The 18655-nt window shown below is 37.1% G+C and overlaps 5 protein-coding genes and 1 long non-coding RNA gene across 8 annotated transcripts; 3 read left to right on the top strand and 3 right to left on the bottom strand.

Annotated features, from left to right (window-relative positions):
• Window positions 1-818: 818 nt before the first annotated feature.
• On the bottom strand, window positions 819-3091 carry LOC139194143 (uncharacterized). The gene is made up of 2 exons (XR_011578911.1): window positions 1029-3091; window positions 819-926 (listed from the first exon to the last, which is right to left on the bottom strand). It is a non-coding gene; the product is annotated as an uncharacterized lncRNA (long non-coding RNA).
• Window positions 3092-4221: 1130 nt separating this feature from the next.
• Window positions 4222-6974, bottom strand: LOC108172945 (small ribosomal subunit protein bS20c-like). 3 transcript variants are annotated; one of them, XM_070819463.1, is made up of 5 exons: window positions 6586-6809; window positions 6258-6375; window positions 5417-5621; window positions 4577-4668; window positions 4222-4460 (listed from the first exon to the last, which is right to left on the bottom strand). In XM_070819463.1, exons 2-5 carry the CDS (start codon window positions 6262-6264, stop codon window positions 4297-4299), a joined length of 468 nt encoding a protein of 155 aa, XP_070675564.1. In that variant the 5' UTR covers window positions 6265-6375; window positions 6586-6809; the 3' UTR covers window positions 4222-4296. The 3 variants fall into 3 exon arrangements, 2 of the variants coding, with proteins under 2 accessions (XP_070675564.1, XP_017186700.1); XR_011579589.1 differs by having other exon boundaries at window positions 4330-4478; window positions 4577-5102; window positions 6586-6974; XM_017331211.3 differs by lacking the exons at window positions 6258-6375; window positions 6586-6809 and having other exon boundaries at window positions 4263-4460; window positions 5417-5704.
• A 150-nt stretch (window positions 6975-7124) lies between these two features.
• LOC103432548 (ATP-citrate synthase beta chain protein 2-like) lies at window positions 7125-8344 on the bottom strand. Its single transcript, XM_017330466.3, has 4 exons — window positions 7821-8344; window positions 7551-7616; window positions 7319-7463; window positions 7125-7229 (listed from the first exon to the last, which is right to left on the bottom strand). The coding sequence occupies exons 1-4, from the start codon at window positions 8069-8071 to the stop codon at window positions 7125-7127; spliced, it is 567 nt and encodes a 188-aa protein (XP_017185955.1). The 5' UTR covers window positions 8072-8344.
• Window positions 8345-8923: 579 nt separating this feature from the next.
• LOC114824079 (putative receptor-like protein kinase At3g47110) lies at window positions 8924-18194 on the top strand. Its single transcript, XM_070818512.1, has 4 exons — window positions 8924-9297; window positions 11475-11566; window positions 17086-17574; window positions 17646-18194. Exons 3-4 carry the CDS (start codon window positions 17208-17210, stop codon window positions 18014-18016), a joined length of 738 nt encoding a protein of 245 aa, XP_070674613.1. The 5' UTR covers window positions 8924-9297; window positions 11475-11566; window positions 17086-17207; the 3' UTR covers window positions 18017-18194.
• On the top strand, window positions 12596-16059 carry LOC103415222 (probable LRR receptor-like serine/threonine-protein kinase At3g47570). Its single transcript, XM_029100393.2, has 2 exons — window positions 12596-15301; window positions 15418-16059. Exons 1-2 carry the CDS (start codon window positions 14134-14136, stop codon window positions 15831-15833), a joined length of 1584 nt encoding a protein of 527 aa, XP_028956226.2. The 5' UTR covers window positions 12596-14133; the 3' UTR covers window positions 15834-16059.
• LOC139194860 (putative receptor-like protein kinase At3g47110) lies at window positions 12599-13861 on the top strand. The gene has a single exon (XM_070819788.1). The coding sequence runs from the start codon at window positions 12599-12601 to the stop codon at window positions 13859-13861; it is 1263 nt and encodes a 420-aa protein (XP_070675889.1).
• Window positions 18195-18655: the final 461 nt, after the last annotated feature.

The raw sequence follows: 18655 nt of genomic DNA, 5'->3' as shown, positions 1-18655 counted from the left end.
ATTCCAGCTTCTCGTGGGAATATCTCTACGACACTCCTAACTGTTGATTTAAGCATTTCCAACATCAGGGGCAACATTCCCGTTGATATTGCCAATTTGAGCAGCTTGATAACATTAGACATAGGAAACAATCAGTTGAGTGGAGCAATTCCAACTTTAATACAAAGGCTACAGAATCTCCAAGCTTTGTATTTTAATGATAATGTTCTGCGAGGACAGATCCCGTATGGACTCTGTCAACTAAACAACCTAGCCGAGTTAGATTTGGGTGGTAATCGGCTCTCTGGTTCTATTCCCTCCTGCTTGGGTACTTTGGCAGTAGCTCTAAGAAGTCTTTCGTTAGGGTCCAATTTGCTAACTTCTAAAATACCATCTTCCTTGTGGGAACTCAAGTATATATTGCACCTAAACTTGTCATCCAATTCTCTAATTTTTGGCATAATCCAGTTGAAAATTTTAGTTGCTTTATGAGTATGATCATGATGCGTCAAAAGCTAGGGAGCTTGAAGTGGCAATTAGAATTAAAGTGATAATACATAGTAAGTGTTTGGTTTTTGTTTTTTAATTTCTGCAGCAAAGTTTTTGAATTTCTCATTTTTCAGACACCAAATTCCATTTGAAAAGAGTAGGTTGGTTAAATACAGGTTTTTCATAGGAACTACAAGAAAATATGCCCGCGCGTTGCTGCGGGAACATGTTGTTTCAGGTGTAATCGGATGAATAAAACACATTTAAGTTGAATAAATTCAACACAATTATGAGCAAACAATTTTTTTTATATACATTCAAGTGAGCTGGCATATAAACACATTGTATAATGAGTGGGAAGAAACTGAACGTCTTTGATTAGAAAGAGATGGTTTCCAAAAAAGTTCTCAAGTAATATACTCTCCTTAGCATGACCTCTCAATCCCCTCTTTATCTCCCTAGAATCGTACAACAACCCATAAATATGGTGCCCCTTTAAAATCCAAGAATACATTAAAAATTCAACAATACAGTTACAAAATCTCTATAAATGAACATACCTCAAAAAGCCAACGGCCCAAGTGACACTGCATGCACTCACATATACTGCATACACATACGCTCACGCACAATGAAGAATGAACGCATTATATTCAGTTAGCACCATTCAACTTTAAAAGCAGTGAGACCTTCCAAAGGCACGGCCTAATATCCCTCACCCTAATATCCCACCTGCAAAATCTGAACACTCTGACCTTTCCCTAGCTAGCTAGAAATTTTTATCACCCTCCAATCCCATTTCATTCCAAGTCCATTACAAAAATGGGACAACAAACTCATAACAAAAATACAATGTAAAAACCATCCCAAATCAGCAAGAATAAAGCGAAAGAAAAAAACACATCATATACCTTTAACACAGCAGCTTGAAAAAACCCCAACAAAAAATTACAAATTCTGAAAGGCATCGTTTCTTAACTGAAAGAAAAAAACGTATCACCCATCCGCAACAACAAATCGACCAAACACAGAAAACTCAATTAAAACAGCATTTAGAAGCACTATAAACCCAAATTATCATTGTGATCAATTGTTTGTTTATGATAACTATCTATTTTTGAAGCTCTCACTAATCAGTCCTTGGTTGTAGACTAAGAAAGACACGATGGGCACACACAATTAGAAGCTCTAGGCAAACTTGAATTCAGGAGACGGTTTCTGATATTGCTCTCACTAATAAGTGCTTTGTTGTAGACCAAGAAAGACACTATGGGCACACACAATTAGAAGCTCTAGGAAAACTTGAATTCAGGAGACGGTTTCTGATATTAAATTACGTCGGAGGGTGTGCAAAAGTTGGACTGTGGCTTATTTGGTTCTACTTCTGAATTGCTTCTTGATTAAACTGTTTACTTAGCTGCTTTTAGGTGTCTTTTTCACATGCTTTTTTCTCTCAAAATTTATAGAAATATGAAAATGATCATCACAAATTTCAAAACCTACATTAACCGAAATTAAAAGGAAATAGACACCATGAGTGCTTGCAAGATGAGAGAAGGGAAACAAAACGGAAATGGTGCATTTGACCAGAATGATGACAATTTAAAACTTTAATTATGAAAATGCATAATTTTCATGTGTTAAATGAATGAGTTATTTTAGGATTACAATGGCAAGCTTTCGGATTTCAAACTTGCGAAGGGTGATAAAACTCATGTTTCGACGCGAGTCGTGGGAACCTATGGTTATGCATCCCCAGAGTATGTGATAACTGGTGAGTGTGTGCGTGTGTGTTCTGTAACCATCAGTTCATCATATATCAATATAGCACACTTCAATTCAACCTATCCAATTCAAAGTAGCACATCTCTAATTCAACATATCCAATTCAAATTAGCACATAACCAAATTCCAATTCAATAAACCACATATCCAAATCAATTCAAACTAAATACCTAACATTCAATCACATATCCAATTCAAACTACATGGCTAATATTCAATAACATGTCCAATCTTTTAGCACATTTACAAAACAGATTTAGAACACTATAAAGTCTACTGAGCAGCAGAACCTAAACATAAAAATCCAACACAAAGACAAAGCAGCATACCAGTTCTCTATCTTGTATGCTCTTTTCAGCTGGATCTTAACTCGTTTGAAAACTTGTCCTATGTGCTCTGTTGTACCCTGCAAATTTGTTAACTCAACTTAATAAGTAACACGCTAATTCTTTTTTAGCCAAAACTAAGCCGAAAATTGTCAATCCCATAAAAAAGCTGCACCTTTTTCACTGTATTTTTCCAGACTTTAATCACAGAGAATCGGTCAAAGCGAGGGAAATTATGTTGATGTTTCATCTAATCGCCAAATACTGAATAAGGTTCTCAAGGTTTTTCATTGAAAAATTGACACAGTTTAAAGGCATTACTCTAAAGATGCTTTGCAAGTATGAAAACGTGACCAAGTTGATATCAATCACAAATCCAAATGAATGTTAAATAATGAAGCAAAACACACAGGGTTTAAGAGGTTTAAAAACTGTGCGTTAAACCTAATCATGAAAGAGAGAATGATGAGGAAAAAAATGAAATAATACGTAAAAACTAAGGAGAAGCAGAAAAAAAAAGGCAAATACATTTGTTTTCCACATGAGGTTTTTGGGTCGATGGAATTTTTGTGTACAGAACAATGGGATCAATTAAATTCTGGTTCTTGTATTTTAAGACCAATCCCACCTCAAAAAATAAGAGAAAATTTGTATTGATACCACAATGATAAAAATGGATAAGTTCTATACGTGGATGGTTACAGAGTTATGGGCTAACCTGGTTCACGAAGAAAAATAAGAAAAACTTAAATATTGACAAAAAAGATGAAGTTTTTTTATGCTATAAGTGACCATATCAGTATATATTGAATAAAGGTTTTTTTTAAAGAAATGCAAAAGGAAAAAATGTTGAAAAAGAAATTTAAAGTTGATAGTGATCAATGTTATACCTTGAAGACCGCGAACAGACGCAGTTCTTTCAGATTGATTACAATTTGGCTGTAGGACGCTGAATCAGATTCAAATTGTAAACATTTTGCACCAAGGATTGGATACGGAGAGACAAATACTGTTTCCAATGAATAAAAGTGAGTGCAAATATAATTGTTTCACATACAATAAGGTAGGGAAAACGACAGTCGACATATTGGGATCTGATGATCATATGTTAAGAACAATCGATAACGGTGATTAATACAAAATTGTAGCTGCTAGTGGTTGAGATTGAAACAGATAGGTAAAACATACTGATGCTAAATTTGATTTTAAAGGTTGGTAATAATCATGGAACGATGTTGTATATGATTATAGCCCATGACAAAGTTACTTTTATAATTTTTTATTGGCTAACATTGCATTCATGGTATAGTTAAAGGCTCTATACGTTTTTAGCACCAATTAAATTTGGTTCCAATGTGTAAAGAATGAAAGTAAAATGTTGGGGTTAACATTGAATAGTTTAAAGATTAAAAGTGAACAGTTTAAAGATTAAACTGGTTACAACAGTTTAAAACCAAAGATATTGCTTGAGAATACATTAGGCGATCAAATTATCCAACGAAAGATTATAAACTGAGGACAATGGGTTGCACAAAAGTGAAAGAGAAGAGGATAAAAACGAAAAAATAGAAAAAAAAAGGCAGGCAGCAACAAAAGTAACAGAAAACTAACAACGCAAAATACTTGATACGTCAAAAACTAAATGTCTAAACGGATTATATACTTTCAATAAACACCGGTGCTTCTTGAAAGTGAAGAAGAACGATAAGAGAAGTACCTACTTCATCCGGGTTTTGATTTCAGATTTCTGGGATTTGTTGTAAATCCTCCTCTTTTCGGCCTGCCGATCTCTCTTCACGGCAGAGTCAGGCTTCTTCGTGGCAACCTCACAAACAACGGAATGTCGAACCGGCCTCTGATGTGGGCTCACAGCCACATACCCTGAAAATAGTCAAGAACCTGCCCCAAAAATTAAAAACAGACGAAGACAACATGATTGAAGAACACAGATCGGAATTAGAAGTGATCTAATTTTGGGAAAACCATATAGAAGTTACCTGATGCACTGAGGAATCGTTTTTTACCAGCTTCGACACGGCTTTCATGCTTATATGAGAGAAAGCTGAAGTTATAATCCTCCAATGGTGCCCTGCAACCGCAGTTTCATAACTCAAGGCCACAAGTGAATAGCCAATGTTTTTCTTCTGTATGTAGAACCAAATTGCACTGCATATTCCTATGAAACAACTTGTGGCTGGTTTGTCCAAGATCTCAAAAACCAATGGCCTACCCATCTGTGCCAACCCTTATTTCTCAAGGATGTTTTGAACTCAACCTATACTATCCCAAAACCACAACTTCCACAACTGTAGTAAGCTGCAGAAAAAATCAAGACCATTTTCGCACTACCAAACATGGGTTTAGAATTACCCAGATCAAATACCTTTAATAAAATGTGATGATTCACAACACCCACCACCCAAAATGTGCACAAAACACCAACCTTAGAAATAGGAAGGGAACTTTGGGATTCAATCCAAAATCACCTCTCTAACGAATTTAATAAGTTCAGGGATTAGGTTCCTGAAAGATAATTAGATTAGAGTAATTAGAGTTTTGCAGACATGGAACTTACTTATTCACAATTGTATAGGGAGTGATAAAGGTCGAAAAAGACTGATTAGAACCATAAAATGTATGAAAATAATAAGGGAAAATGTCATATTGGGGAAATTTGTTAAGAATTGTCGTGAATGAAATCAATCTGGATTCAGAGAACAATCTAAACTTAGGGTTTTTATTTTCAAGTCAGATAGAGAGTGACAGAAATAAACCGAGATCAACACATGAATGGACTTAAATTTGTAATTGCGTAAAACCCCAAATCAGTGAAATACCTGAGTAGTGAGAGTGAGACGAAGGCAGATGTTATGCTGTGAAGAAGATCTGTGGAGGGAAGCAGATGACTGTGAACCAATTGAATCCTCAATGTTTTCTGGGAAACGCAACTGGAATGTCGAGAGATGGATTGCCCCGATGGGCAGGGCATTTCTCTTAGTCTGACAGCATTCCATGTCCAATGTTGAGACAAATAGACAGATGCTGGATGGTCAAACAGTGAATTCGTTGGAGATAGTTGGAGTAAGGTACACCCATTATGTAGAATGTATGTTTGCCTAATTTATATTGCTCCCCCTACAGTTGAGAATTTAAGATGCAGAGCAAATAAATGAAGACGTAGTTTTTAAGTTGACGTTTTCATTTTTCAGTACAAAGCCTAGGAATACAAAATTTTCGAGGAATTTAATTGCCCTTCTATGCCATGGAGGGGTGCCGAAAGATTATTTCATGGAGTTACTGATGAAAGATCTGGAAAATACTCGTGGTGTTTTCTGCAATAGGCGTGCAGCGGCCAAAGATAATCTGATATTTATTTCACAGCTTACAAAAAGATGCAAACTTTTGCTATACCATTAAAAACCAGGCTGGTGACCCATAATCTCTAAGCAGCCAAAGAAGAAAAAACAAAAACTAAGATATTGTATGCACATTTCAACTGCCTTAGATAAAGCAATGACATAGACTTGAATACAAAACCTGCAAAATTGGGCAATTAGAAAAATTAATTCTTTTGATTATGAATATTCAATTAGATTCATTTTAAATAAGAATCAAACAAAAATGCACCTAAAAGCAAGTTATGAAGATTTAGAGAGCAAAAGAGGAAATGAAATAGACCTTGCATGAGTAGTAGTACTGCAGTTTGTAGAAGGTGCCCAGTCCTTAGTCTCTTCAGTTGGATTAATTTTAAAGAGGACCCACTGCTGCTGTTTTTTCGAAGTGGGACAATCGGCTCCTAACATTTCCCCAATAGAAAACTCTTAAAATATGATTATATATCAGCATTCACAAACAAAGTCAGAGAAAACATGATGATTACTGAGCTAGTATTGAATAATGGGTATAAATTTGAAACTTTTGGATGCTCAGCCTTGTTTCCAGATGAAATTAAGCATCCCAAAAAACCAAAACGAATCAACTTAACATAAAAGTTTGTATTACCCACCTCAAATCGGCCGGACTGCCACTATGGTATTGAACTTCTTAGTCTGGCCACGAAGGGCCTCTACCAGCAGATTATGTGACTTGTCCTCAACTGGAAGATCAGAAATCTCAGCACGATTTAAGTTTGGATCCCTTATTTTATTAATGGGAAGGCGACCAGCATTGTTTAGAGAAATTCTCTGCCTCTCGACTGCAATCCGAAGGGCATAGACTTCAGATATAACACTGGTATCTACAGCTTCACCATAAGTGTTGCAAAGTGAAAGCAACTATTACTATTGTTAATTATCAATCCGTTTGGCCAATTCATTGAATACACCACACCAAAAATTTCACAATTCATTGAATTTACATACAATTGAGAGAAGTACAAAAACAAAGACATCGGCAGAAAATTATCACCATAAGAATTCCACCATGAAAAATCTAGAGACCAAAATCCTTGTTAACAGAGTTTAATCACATTACGAGACACACACTTTTAGTTCCAAAACAAATTTTCCTAAGCAAATTAAACGCAGAAGAAAGGGGATAAAAGAATTATCCAGAAAATACAGGAATAAAGTTATTAATTGTTTCAGCAGTGTCACCAATCTTAAAAGCACCAGCTTGAATTCCTCCAACAGTAGCTGAGCCAATGACAACCTGCAAAAGATACGATAATTAAAGTTAGCATCGCCAGTTCATTTTCCCAGGTTAGTGAAATTAAGATGACTTTGCATCAATCGTGTAACCTTGTTGGTTGCCCGTGCATATGCAATCAATTGCTTAGTGTCTGACTCAGGTACACCTTCAGCTGACTCAGGTACACCTTCAGCAATGATTGCCACAACTCTAATGGTTGGTTGCTTCAAAGCAGCCATGGAAGAAGCAGCATCACTGCAGATATATCAACATACATTCATCGTTAGGTGCAACCATATAAGCTTTGCACTCCAAAACACTACTCATAGAATAATCATTGACCTTCTGTATGAAGCAAAGTTGATAAAGACATCAGCAATAGGATGTGCGGCATATGATGCTTCAATGCTGCAACAGTTATCAACCTAAAGGTTAGACAATCTCGAAACAACAGATCACAAATAGTAATCTGACTAATAACATGATTTGAATATATTGGATATGGAAAATTAAGATTAACCAAGCATACATGCATATAGATAACTATACAAAACTTGGCTTGCAGCCACGAAAGACGAAATCTAGGAAGAGGATGAGAGAATGGCGACTTACTTTGAGTGCACCGGTATGGCGATTTCCTCAACGGAAAAATAGCTTTTGAAATCCCTCAGAACCGGGGTTAATGAATCCAGCAACTGATGGTGTCCGCACACGCACAACACCCTACCTCGAGAAGGGAGACGGCGGCGACTGGAGGATAGGATGGAGGCGAGACTGTCGTTCTCATAGGGTCTGCGAGAGTCTGCGAGACGGAAGAGGCAATGAGGGTTTGAGAAGGAAATGGAAAAGGCCAGCTTTACCATCGTTCTACCCTTCCCATGATTATCAACACGTTTGCATCAAGATTAGCGGCAGAGAGAGCTTGGCAGAGCACCTACCTAAATATCTTTCTCACTCAGTCCAAACCCGTAGCTCCCATCTCTATCCAATCTGTCAGGCTCTGTGTCTCCCTCCTCTGTAGTCACTCTATCCTCCTATCTCCGCTCGCCAGAGGCACACCCAGCTGTCTCCGAGTCAAAAATGGGAGCGATTGTCTCTCTCCAATTTGTCAGGCGTGATGTCCCCCTCCCCTCTCTCTCGCCGAGTCAAACGTGAAATGCAGCCAACGGCTGAAAATAGGTTTTTAAGCCTGAGTGGCAATTTTGTAAATTAAATGAAAGGTGGTTAAAAGCATCCGAGTGGTAATCTTGTAAATAAACTGAAATGTGATGCAAAACACTGTTCATTGGTACAGTGCAATTGAAAAGCCTTCTTTAGACTAAAGTAATAGAACTTTCGTAGTATTGATGTAGGTATTTTTGTCTTATGTAATAGGAGTGAAGAAACCCGCTGGATTAATAATCATCTTATTTTGATCAAATTTTGCAATATAAATCACGATCCAATATTTTTGTTTGTATGATTTGTAATTACTTACTAGATTTTTTTTAATTGAAAACTACGCATTAGATTTAGATTAATCATCATGAGATTGGAATTCAAGTTTTTGTTTGTATCAGTGCATACTATTGCTAATCACCAAATTAATTACGTTTGTTGAAATTTTTGGAATAATTATTTTCTAAATGCCTGATTATTTAAACCTCACTGAGAGAAAATTTTAAATATAGTTCCCTAAGCAAGCTTGCTTATTTTTCAACTCTTTTAACTGATGTGTGACTTCTAACTGTAATTTTTCGTATTTCTTCTTTTATGTTCTGATTATTGAATTTGAAATCAGTTAAATGAAATGAAATTGCCAAACCATGTTATAGTGTAATTTTACGCGTTCCATTTGAGTTTACAAACAACATTTACATTCATATGCATTTTTTTGTTCAGGGCCTATCACCTGTTTGATGAAATATACCCGAGAAACACGCATGCCCGCACACACTATTTTCTCGGTTCTTTGTTCTCTATTTTTAGATGTTTCTGATTTAGAATTTCATGGGTGAAATGCCTCTGCGCATTGGGTCTAAATTGCAGGTGAGAAAACACAGAGAGCCAGCAAAGCTTCGTAGAGAGGAGGCATGAGTTTCCTATGATGGTAAGTCTATTCCTTCATTTGGGTAAAGCATATTCATTGGTATTTGGCAAAACTCGAGACCCTTTTATGCATCTTTTGTTTTGATTGGTTTGTTGGATGTCAGCATGTGCGACACTTGAGTTTGAGGGAGATGGATTGTCTGCCCTCCCCTTCCCATATCCTCCCCATGCCCTCCTATTTTGTGCAGTCACGGTTAAGCCACGTCAACATTTTATATTAATTTTTATATAAAAATAATAAGACAAAAAGCAAATGTTGACGTGACTTAACTGTAACCGCACAAAACAAGAGAGTATGAGGAGGGTATGGAAAGGGGAGGGCAGACAATCCATCTCCGAGTTTGAGTACCTTTGTCTGTTCCGATATGATTTTCACTTGAACAGTGCAATTGGAGATCCTACTTTAGACTAAAGTAATGTCATCAAATAGCACTATTCCAGTAACAAATCAACAATATCAATTACGGAAGTGATTTTCACTCTCTTATTAGCTTCTCACTCATTTTTTAATTATTATAACAACAAAATTAAATAAATTAAACGTAAACAAGGGACATAATTAAACAGGATTGTGTGTGAGACTAAGGGCCAGTTTGGGATTGCTGTGCTTTTAAAAAAAATGTTTATGTTGTGGTTTAAGAATAATCAGCTGTAAAATAAAACAAATGAGCATTTGGTTAACCATGTTTTAAAAGTGATGTAAGAAAAGCAGTAGGAATGGTGGTGGTGTTAATAGCAGGATATGGTGATTGGGGTCTAGAGGTAATAATGGTGCTAATGGCGGTGGTGGCAGTTGTGATTTGTGGTGGCAATGGTGGTTATAGTGGAGGTATGGTGGTGGTGCTAATAGTGGGATGTGGTGGTTGGGGTGTAGAGGTAACAATGTTGCTAGGGATGGTGGTAGTGCTAGTGGTGACAGTTGCAGTTGTGGTGGTGGCGGCGGCGGCGGCGGCGGCAACAATGATGGTAGTGACAATGGCGGTTGTACCGGTTATGGTTGTGGCGGCAGTGGTAGCTGTGGCGGTTATGGTTATGGTGGTGGTAATGATGTTTATAGTGTAAGGTTAGTGTTTGTAATGGTAGGTCATAACGGTCACATTATTCTCTAAGGGATAAAATATGTGTGGAGGCAAATAATGTCATTTTAAAAGTATTAATGAAGATATTACAACAATTGAAATATGTATTAAAGGCTTAACTCTGCATTTTATTAAAATAGCTTTTAAAAGAAACCTACAAGCTACTTTTAAAAGTTGTTGTCTGGAAGCTATTACTTTTAAAATAAGCAGCATATTATACGTTTACCAAACTCTTTTTTTTACTGCTTAACTTTAAAGTGAATCAGTTTTTTTCAGGGGTCACTCTTTTAAACCTTCTAACCTCTTGTACATTTTCTCGTCTCCTTAATGAATATTATACTTTCATAAAAAATGAAAAACAAAGAGGCTACGTCACAGATGCATCGCAATTTGCAAGAGTAATAATTGTGAGAGTAGAAAACTAGCCAATTTACCATTTGCATTACGGTAGAAAACTAGCTAGTGGAAGACTAGCTAACCTTCCACTAAGGTAGAAAACTAGCTAAGTGCAAAACTGGCTAACATTCCACTAAGGTAGAAAACTAGATAACATTCCACTAAGGCCGAACATTTCATAACTAACGTGTAAGTCACTTTCTGCTTTCTATGATAGTTCTCTCTGTTTTATTTTTTTTAATTCAGTTTTATTCTTTCACTAGAGAAATTTTTTTGATTGGTTTGTTGGATGTCAGCATGTGAGACACTTGAGTTTGAGTACCTTTGTCTGTTCTGATATGATAATGCGATCTTAATTTAGGCTATAATGATGAATCTTTGTGTTTAAGATTTTTTTTTATGACAGATGTGTGAGGCATTAGCCATGATTTCATCTGGGCAATTACGAAATATCAAAAAGTATCCTCTCTGCTAAGGATAACACACTCCTGCGGGAACTAGACATCCCAATATTTTACAATCTGATTACAAATTATCTACCAAAAGTACATACCGCTATCAATTATATGATATTTTGAGATTGTTAGTGGCTTTGTTCTATTTTATATATTGACATACAACATTAAAATCCCGATCATGGTCCACTAAAAAGTATTAAACGTGTTATGAATAGAAATGCATTCTAAAATGGATTTTTTTATAGTGGAATTATCTACAGAAAAGTTCTCAAGGTGGTTACAGTGGAGACCAATATTCAGAACGCAGCGGACAAGTCTTTACAAGCTAATCATACTGGTAATAGAAACCACATCCCTTGTCTCTCTGCTTACATACTTTTTAACATGGAGAGATTTAATCTGTATTTCAGAATTAGTGGTCTTCTTGATGTTCAACTGTAGGGAAATGGTTCTTGAAATTATATTTTGGAATTAGTGATCTTGATTCAGAACAAAAGGACTAATTTCCTTCCTACATTCCACATGTATGTAAATAGTATCGCTACTACACACACACATTTACTAATCTTATGTGTTCTATACAGTTTTGAAACTCATAGCATAAGAGATCTCTGTTTTCTATATTGATATTTTTCCAAAATATTTTAAAGACCCGCGGCAACACCCGGGCACTTTTTCTAGTCTTACATACTTACGGCCACTTTTTCTAGTCTTACCTACTTTTTGCATGAACCTTCCAATACGGTAGAAAACTAGCTAGTGGGTCTCTACGTTTTACTTTCTGCTTTTTATGATAATTCTAATGTAAAATGTCAAAGTCCTTATTATTTTTTTCCGTCAAGAACCAACGTGTAAGTTTATCACATATTTGTATTATTATTTCTACCGCTTTTTTAATAGAGGTTGATCCACCAACACATGTAGGTCTTATCTCTATTAAAGAGTGTGATACGATTAGCATTTTTGACAGAGTTAGCCCTTCCTTTATTGATACAAATATTGTATGAAAATTTTGATAAGAGTAGCATTTTTTAATTAAGAATTATTGCGAGTGCAAAATATTTTAAAGACCTACGGCAACGTCCGGGCACTTTTTCGAGTCTTACATACTTACGGGCACTTTTTATAGTCTTACCTACATTGCACGTTTTCTAGCCTTACCTACTTTGCATTTACCTACTTTGCATGAACCTTTTACTTTCTGCTTTTTATGATAATTCTAAGTTCTAACGTAAAACGTCAAAAGCTATGTGTTGTGTTCCCCAACCCGTCAACCCAATTTGGACGCTAAAATTGACTCCTCTCTTTGCGTCAACTTACGATTACCTAAGGTTAAATATCCAGAGCTTCATTTTGCAGCCTAGCTAAAATGGAGTTCTCAAGCATTCATATTAGCATTTGGTTTATTTTCACCCAACCAATCTTTCTTCTCTTTCTTTTTAGCTCTGCCTCCTCGCGTTTAGCGGGGAATGAGGTGGATAGGCTTTCCTTGCTTGCCTTCAAAGCTGAAATCGTGACTGATACCCTCGGCATCCTTAGCTCTTGGAATGAATCCCTCCACTTCTGTCGTTGGCCAGGCATCACTTGTGGCCGCAGACACCAGAGAGTTACAGTGCTCGACCTCCGATCAAGCGGGATGGCAGGCCACCTATCTCCCCACATTGGAAACTTGAGCTTTCTGAGGGCTTTAAACCTCCAAAACAATAGCTTCAGCCACACCATTCCTCCAGAAATTGGTCGTTTGTTCCGCTTGGAAAGACTACGCCTTCATAACAACTCCTTCAGTGGTCATATTCCATTCAACATATCACGTTGCTCTAACCTCCAATACCTTAACTTATATCGCAACACTCTTAGTGGCAAACTTCCAACTGAAATTGCCTCATTGTCCAAGCTTCGGCTACTTAAGTTAGGCAGGAACAATTTTCATGGGAAAATCCCACCTTCTTTTGGGAATCTTTCTTCTCTTGAAGTACTATCTGCATCACATAATAATCTGCATGGAGGTATTCCGAATAGCCTTGGCCAGTTGAAAAGCTTGACTTTTTTTGCACTGTCTGCAAATTATTTGAATGGTACCATCCCTCCCTCCATATACCACCTCTCGTCAATTAAATTCATTTATATGCATAGAAACAACCTTCATGGAACTTTTCCTCCTGGCTTGGGCCACACTATGTTTTCAAACCTCGAAATCTTTAATTTCCATACCAACCAATTCACTGGACCAGTACCAGCTTCAATCTCCAATGCCTCAAACCTTTCACTATTTTGTATCTCACACAATAAGTTTACTGGGAAAGTGCCTAATCTGGCACACCTGTCAAATTTGTATTGGTTTGCAATTAATCATAACAACCTTGGAAATAATGTGGAAGGTGAGTTGGATTTCGTCTCTTCTCTAGTTAATTGCACCAATTTACAAATTTTATCTATCAGTGCCAATAATTTTGGAGGAGTGCTAACTGAATCTATTAGCAATCTCTCAACGAAGCTCAGGGGAATATATTTTGATGAGAATCAGATACACGGAAACATTCCTGTTAGGGTTGGAAATCTCATCAACTTGGAGACACTATACTTTAACGACAACCTTTTGACAGGTACTTTACCAAGTTCGATAGTAAATTGAATAAGTTGGGAGATCTGGTTTTAAATTCTAATGATTTGGCAGGTGCCATCCCATCTTCCCTAGGAAATCTAACTTCATTAGGCAGATTCTTTCTCAACTCAAACCAGTTACAAGGCAGCATACCACAAAGTCTTGGAGAATGCAAGAATCTATTAGCTTTGAGTCTTTCTCAAAATAATCTTAGTGGTCCAATTCCAAAACAAGTCATCGGTTTATTATCATTGCTATATTTGTTGGATCTATCCAGCAATCAGCTTACTGGATCCATCCCCATGGAAGTAGGTAACATAGAGCATCTTGTTTCCTTGGATGTTTCTGAAAACAAGTTATCTGGTGAGATTCCACAAAGCTTAGGGAGTTGCACAAGTTTGACGACCTTGTCTCTGAGAGAAAATTTATTGCAGGGGACAATTCCTAAATCCTTGAGCTCTTTGAAAGGAATTGAAGATTTTGACCTCTCGCGCAACAACTTGTCCGGCATAATTCCCAACTACTTGGGGAGTTTCCCCTTCTTGCAGAATTTGAACCTTTCATTTAACGATTTTGTAGGTGCAGTACCAATCCAAGGAGTTTTTAAGAATGCAAGTGCAGTATCTGTTGTGGGAAACACACGGCTTTGTGGAGGTATACCTCACTTAAGATTGCCTAAATGCATCTCCAAGCAATCTAAGCGCGGGTTATCTCTTAAGCTGAACTTAATTATCTTAGTTCCCTGTGGGGTTGTCGGCTTGGTCTTGGCGTTGTTACTTGCGCTTCTTTATCGATCAAGAAAGGCTAGAGCGCTTAAGTCAACTTCAGGATCGTCACTGGGGGTTTCACTATTGAAACTGTCCTATGGAAATCTCCTCAAAGCAACTGATGGGTTCTCTGCTTCGAATCTGATTGGTGCCGGAAGTTTCGGGTCCGTGTACAAGGGAATTCTCAATCAGCTTGAAGAAAGAAATGTTGCAGTGAAAGTACTCAATCTTCAAACTTCAAGAGCTTCTAAAAGTTTCATATCTGAATGTGAAGCCTTGAAAAGCATTAGGCATCGAAATCTTGTCAAGCTACTGACTGCTTGTTCAAGCATTGATTTTCAAGGAAACGATTTCAAAGCCTTGGTGTATGAGTTCATGGTGAATGGAAGCCTAGATGAGTGGCTGCACATATCAGCTCAAGGAGTAGATAGGCCAGCCAATCTGCCGAAGAATCTGAATCTCACTCAAAGAGTTAACATTGCCATCGATGTAGCGTGTGCTCTGGATTATTTGCACAACCGCTCTCACATGCCAATAGTTCATTGTGATATAAAGCCAAGCAACATTTTGTTAGACAGTGACATGACTGCTTGTGTTGGTGATTTCGGTTTAGCAAGGTACCTCCGGGATGCTTCTTGCCCATCTCCTTTGCACGATAGCAGTTCCAATGTCATAAAAGGCACCATAGGCTATACTCCACCAGGTAAATTTTCTTTTGTATATATTTTATTTGTGTTTGCAGTATGGTTTTGTATATAGCATGAGCTTTTTGAAGTCACACATAAGAACAAAGCCATGTTTTTGTGCATATAACTTAAGAGTATGGAATGGGAGGCGAGGTGTCAACATATGGCGACGTGTATAGCTACGGAATACTGTTGTTGGAGATGTTAACTGGCAAGAGGCCGACAGATGACATGTTTAAAGGTGGTATGGACCTGCACAATTTTGTTATGATGGCTCTACCAGAACATGTGGGAGAAATATGTGATCCACTAATTGTTCAAATAGAAGAAAGTAGCAGCAGTACTAATCCCATAAGTAATAGGGGGAATCATGCCCCAAATGATCGAAGAAGAACGGTTGTTGAGTGCTTGACTTCCATTGCAAGAGTAGGAGTTTCTTGTTCCGTAGCGATGCCGAGAGAGCGAAAAGACATGAGCAATGTGGTAGCTAAATTGAGTCTAATAAGGGATGTGCTAACTGGAACTAGGATGTCTAGAGAGAACCCGTGATGATGACCCAAGTAGTGAGTAATAATACCCTGTTATCGTTAAATAAAATCCCATGACAGTGCTTGAACTTTGCATGGTGATCTTCTGAATGATGACGAGGTGGATTTTCCCGTTTTGCAATTTCATTTTGTATGTTTTGTAAATGATCTTAATTTGTAAGATCATCTTTATGTTTGCTCGGAAATTTGGAATTTGTCAATCTAAGTTTGGTTGTTGTTCTTATTAATTATGCAATTTTAATTGGGTTTTTATTACAAATGGTTCCTGAGATTGATCAAACTCATCATTTTGGCCCCTCACTTTCAAAATCAATCAATGTCATCCTTAACATTCACTATCCCACATCAATTTGGTCATTCCGTTAAAATTCTGTCAACAATTATGTTAGTTTGTATGTGGAACCCACACACACTACTACAAAATGGTCTTATAGTGTCAGTAGGTGGTGTCGGTTTAATTTAATATAGTTTTGGAAAAGACAGTTGCGACACTAACTGAACATCACGTCGTATTTACTGTTGCTTATAAGCGCCATAAAGTACTTGTGTCGCTTTTAAACCGACGTAAACATACATTTTAATATTTTAAATACTAGTGTCACTTTGAAACCGACGTAAACTTATATTTTAATATTTTTAAATACTAGTGTCGTTTTTAAACCGAAGTAAATATACATTTTAATATTTTTAAATACTGGTGTCGCTTTTAAGCGACATAAAGTATGAGAGCTTTTTCAATCAGTGTTGCAAAAGCTTCCTTATTTCGACGTCACATCCAAGTGCACTAACATGTTAGGCTCACGTCAGTTTGAATTGACGCAAACTTGTCCTATTTCGAGGCCGCCTGTTACGACTGTCAAGTCTGTCGGGGAAACGTCGGTTTTAACCGACGCAAACTTGTCCTTATTTCGACGCCACACAAACTAGTCCTTAATTTTTTAAATATTTTAAAGCCTGCGTCGGTTCTGTGCAACATAGATTTTAGTTTTTATAAATATTTTAAAATCTGGTGTCGGTTGTAAGCGACAGAAAATGGTCTTTATATACTTCCCCCGATGTTTTCTTCTTCCTCTCTTTCATTTTTCTTATTCGTTCTTCCAATTTCAAACCCTCCATGTGTTCTCTCTTGCACCTTTCTTATTTGTTCTTTCTACTTCATTTGTTCCTTATTCACAACAGTAAGTTTTTCTTGCTTCTAATATTTTTATTTTCTCCACTTATGTTTAATTTTTATTTACAATTTATTTTTGTAGGGAATTTATTTGAGCTGGTTGAGTACATAAAGATTTGATCGAGAACGGAAGATGGTATCGCCGTCAAGGTTTTCAATTTACAGCTAGAAAGGGCATTCAAGAGTTTTGATAAGGAATGTGAAATGCTAAGCAATATCCGTCACCGGAATCTTATTAAAATCATAAGTTGCTGCGATGAACTTGATTTCAAAGCCTTGATACTTCAATTGATGCCTAATGGAAGCCTCGAAAAGTGGTTGTATTCTCCAAACCGCTCCATGACTATCCTGCAGGGGTTAGACATAAAGAAAGATGTTGCATTGGCACTAGAATATCTTCATCATGGTTACTTGATACCTATCGTTCATTGTGATGTGAAACCAAGCAATATACTACTAGATGATGATATGGTTGCACATGTTGCTGATTTTGGCATTGCAAGACTCATCGGCAATGGAGATTCGGTGACAGAAACCATGACCCTAGCCACAGTTGGATATATGGCTCCAGGTGCTGTATTTTCTCAATTTTGTATATGTTGGTTTTATTAGGAGTTATAATTTTCTTTTTAAATTTTGCAGAGTTTGGGATGGAAGGAAGCGTTTCGACAAGAGGGGATGTGTATAGTTTTGGTATTGTACTTATGGAGACATTCACAAAAAGGAAGCCAACATACGAGATGTTTGTTGGGGAAATGGATTTAAAGCATTGGATTGCAGATTCATTATTTCCAGATGTTGCAATAGGTGAAGTTGTGGATGCCGATATACTTGGGGCGGAGGAAGATGGTGATTTTGTGAGCAGGAGGGATTGCTTATCTTCTGTTATGAGATTAGCTTTAGCATGCTCTGCAGCATTGCCGGGACAGAGGATTAACATGAAAGATGCCGCAATCACACTCACCAAAATCAAGACTAAGTACTTGAAGGACTGTGGAGGAGTGAACTCTTAGTTCTTTTTGTTCGCTATATTTTCGGATCCATTTTCTTATTGTTGTTTTCAATCTGCAAAGACTACATTATTTTCTCATAGTGACGGTTATGAGAATATGATGATATTCCTAAAATTGAAATGCCGTACCTGGATTTGTCAATGCAATGAGACCAGTAGTACGAAAATTGCAATTCCAATTATTCTTCCCATATTTGGTAGTAAAGCATTTAGTTTCTACGGCCAACCAAATCCGTTTTAAAAATTTACACTTCCAGCTCAAGAACGCCTGTCATGGGAACACAAAGTTATTTCAGTCTACATGTCAGGAAGTTACAAACTTCTACACATGCCCTTTACACAAAATTATAGGGTAGTGCGGCTGTTCCTCTAGGTAGTCCAATAAACTTACTGGTAAGCTGGGTTTTTTTGGCTTCTTTACCAATTTGTGCTCATCTTTTTAACAAAAGGAATGAAGTTACTCCAATTTTCAGCCCTAAAGATCTTATCATTCTTCTTAAATATGTAAATGATCTTACTGCTTCAGCCTGGGATGTATTTGCGATAAACCAAACTGCAGGAGAAAAGCAGACGTGTGAATACGCAGGACAGAGTGCGCAAAAGAAAAAGTGGTTAACTATTAAATGCTATCAGAAGCCAT

This window comes from Malus domestica, chromosome 03 (assembly GCF_042453785.1).
Source record: "Malus domestica chromosome 03, GDT2T_hap1".
NCBI lineage: Eukaryota > Viridiplantae > Streptophyta > Magnoliopsida > Rosales > Rosaceae > Malus > Malus domestica.
Note: the sequence above shows the minus strand (reverse complement) of the source record. Positions and strands in the feature narration are given on the sequence as shown.

Excerpts from the sequence above, each read along its gene's own strand:
- LOC139194860 (XM_070819788.1), top strand. The coding sequence starts at position 12,599 with ATGGAGTTCTCAAGCATTCATATTAGCATTTGGTTTATTTTCACCCAA.
- LOC103415222 (XM_029100393.2), top strand. The coding sequence starts at position 14,134 with ATGGAAGTAGGTAACATAGAGCATCTTGTTTCCTTGGATGTTTCTGAA. Across the intron at positions 15,302-15,417 it reads CATAGGCTATACTCCACCAG|AGTATGGAATGGGAGGCGAG; the intron begins GTAAATTTTCTT and ends ATATAACTTAAG.
- LOC108172945 (XM_070819463.1), bottom strand. Across the intron at positions 4,669-5,416 it reads GTCTCACTCTCACTACTCAG|GGCACCATTGGAGGATTATA; the intron begins GTATTTCACTGA and ends CTGCGGTTGCAG. Across the intron at positions 4,461-4,576 it reads ACGATTCCTCAGTGCATCAG|GGTATGTGGCTGTGAGCCCA; the intron begins GTAACTTCTATA and ends GACTATTTTCAG.
- LOC103432548 (XM_017330466.3), bottom strand. The coding sequence starts at position 8,071 with ATGGTAAAGCTGGCCTTTTCCATTTCCTTCTCAAACCCTCATTGCCTC. Across the intron at positions 7,464-7,550 it reads AACTTTGCTTCATACAGAAG|TGATGCTGCTTCTTCCATGG; the intron begins GTCAATGATTAT and ends ATATATCTGCAG. Across the intron at positions 7,230-7,318 it reads ATGCACGGGCAACCAACAAG|GTTGTCATTGGCTCAGCTAC; the intron begins GTTACACGATTG and ends TATCTTTTGCAG.
- LOC114824079 (XM_070818512.1), top strand. The coding sequence starts at position 17,208 with ATGCTAAGCAATATCCGTCACCGGAATCTTATTAAAATCATAAGTTGC. Across the intron at positions 17,575-17,645 it reads AGTTGGATATATGGCTCCAG|AGTTTGGGATGGAAGGAAGC; the intron begins GTGCTGTATTTT and ends TAAATTTTGCAG.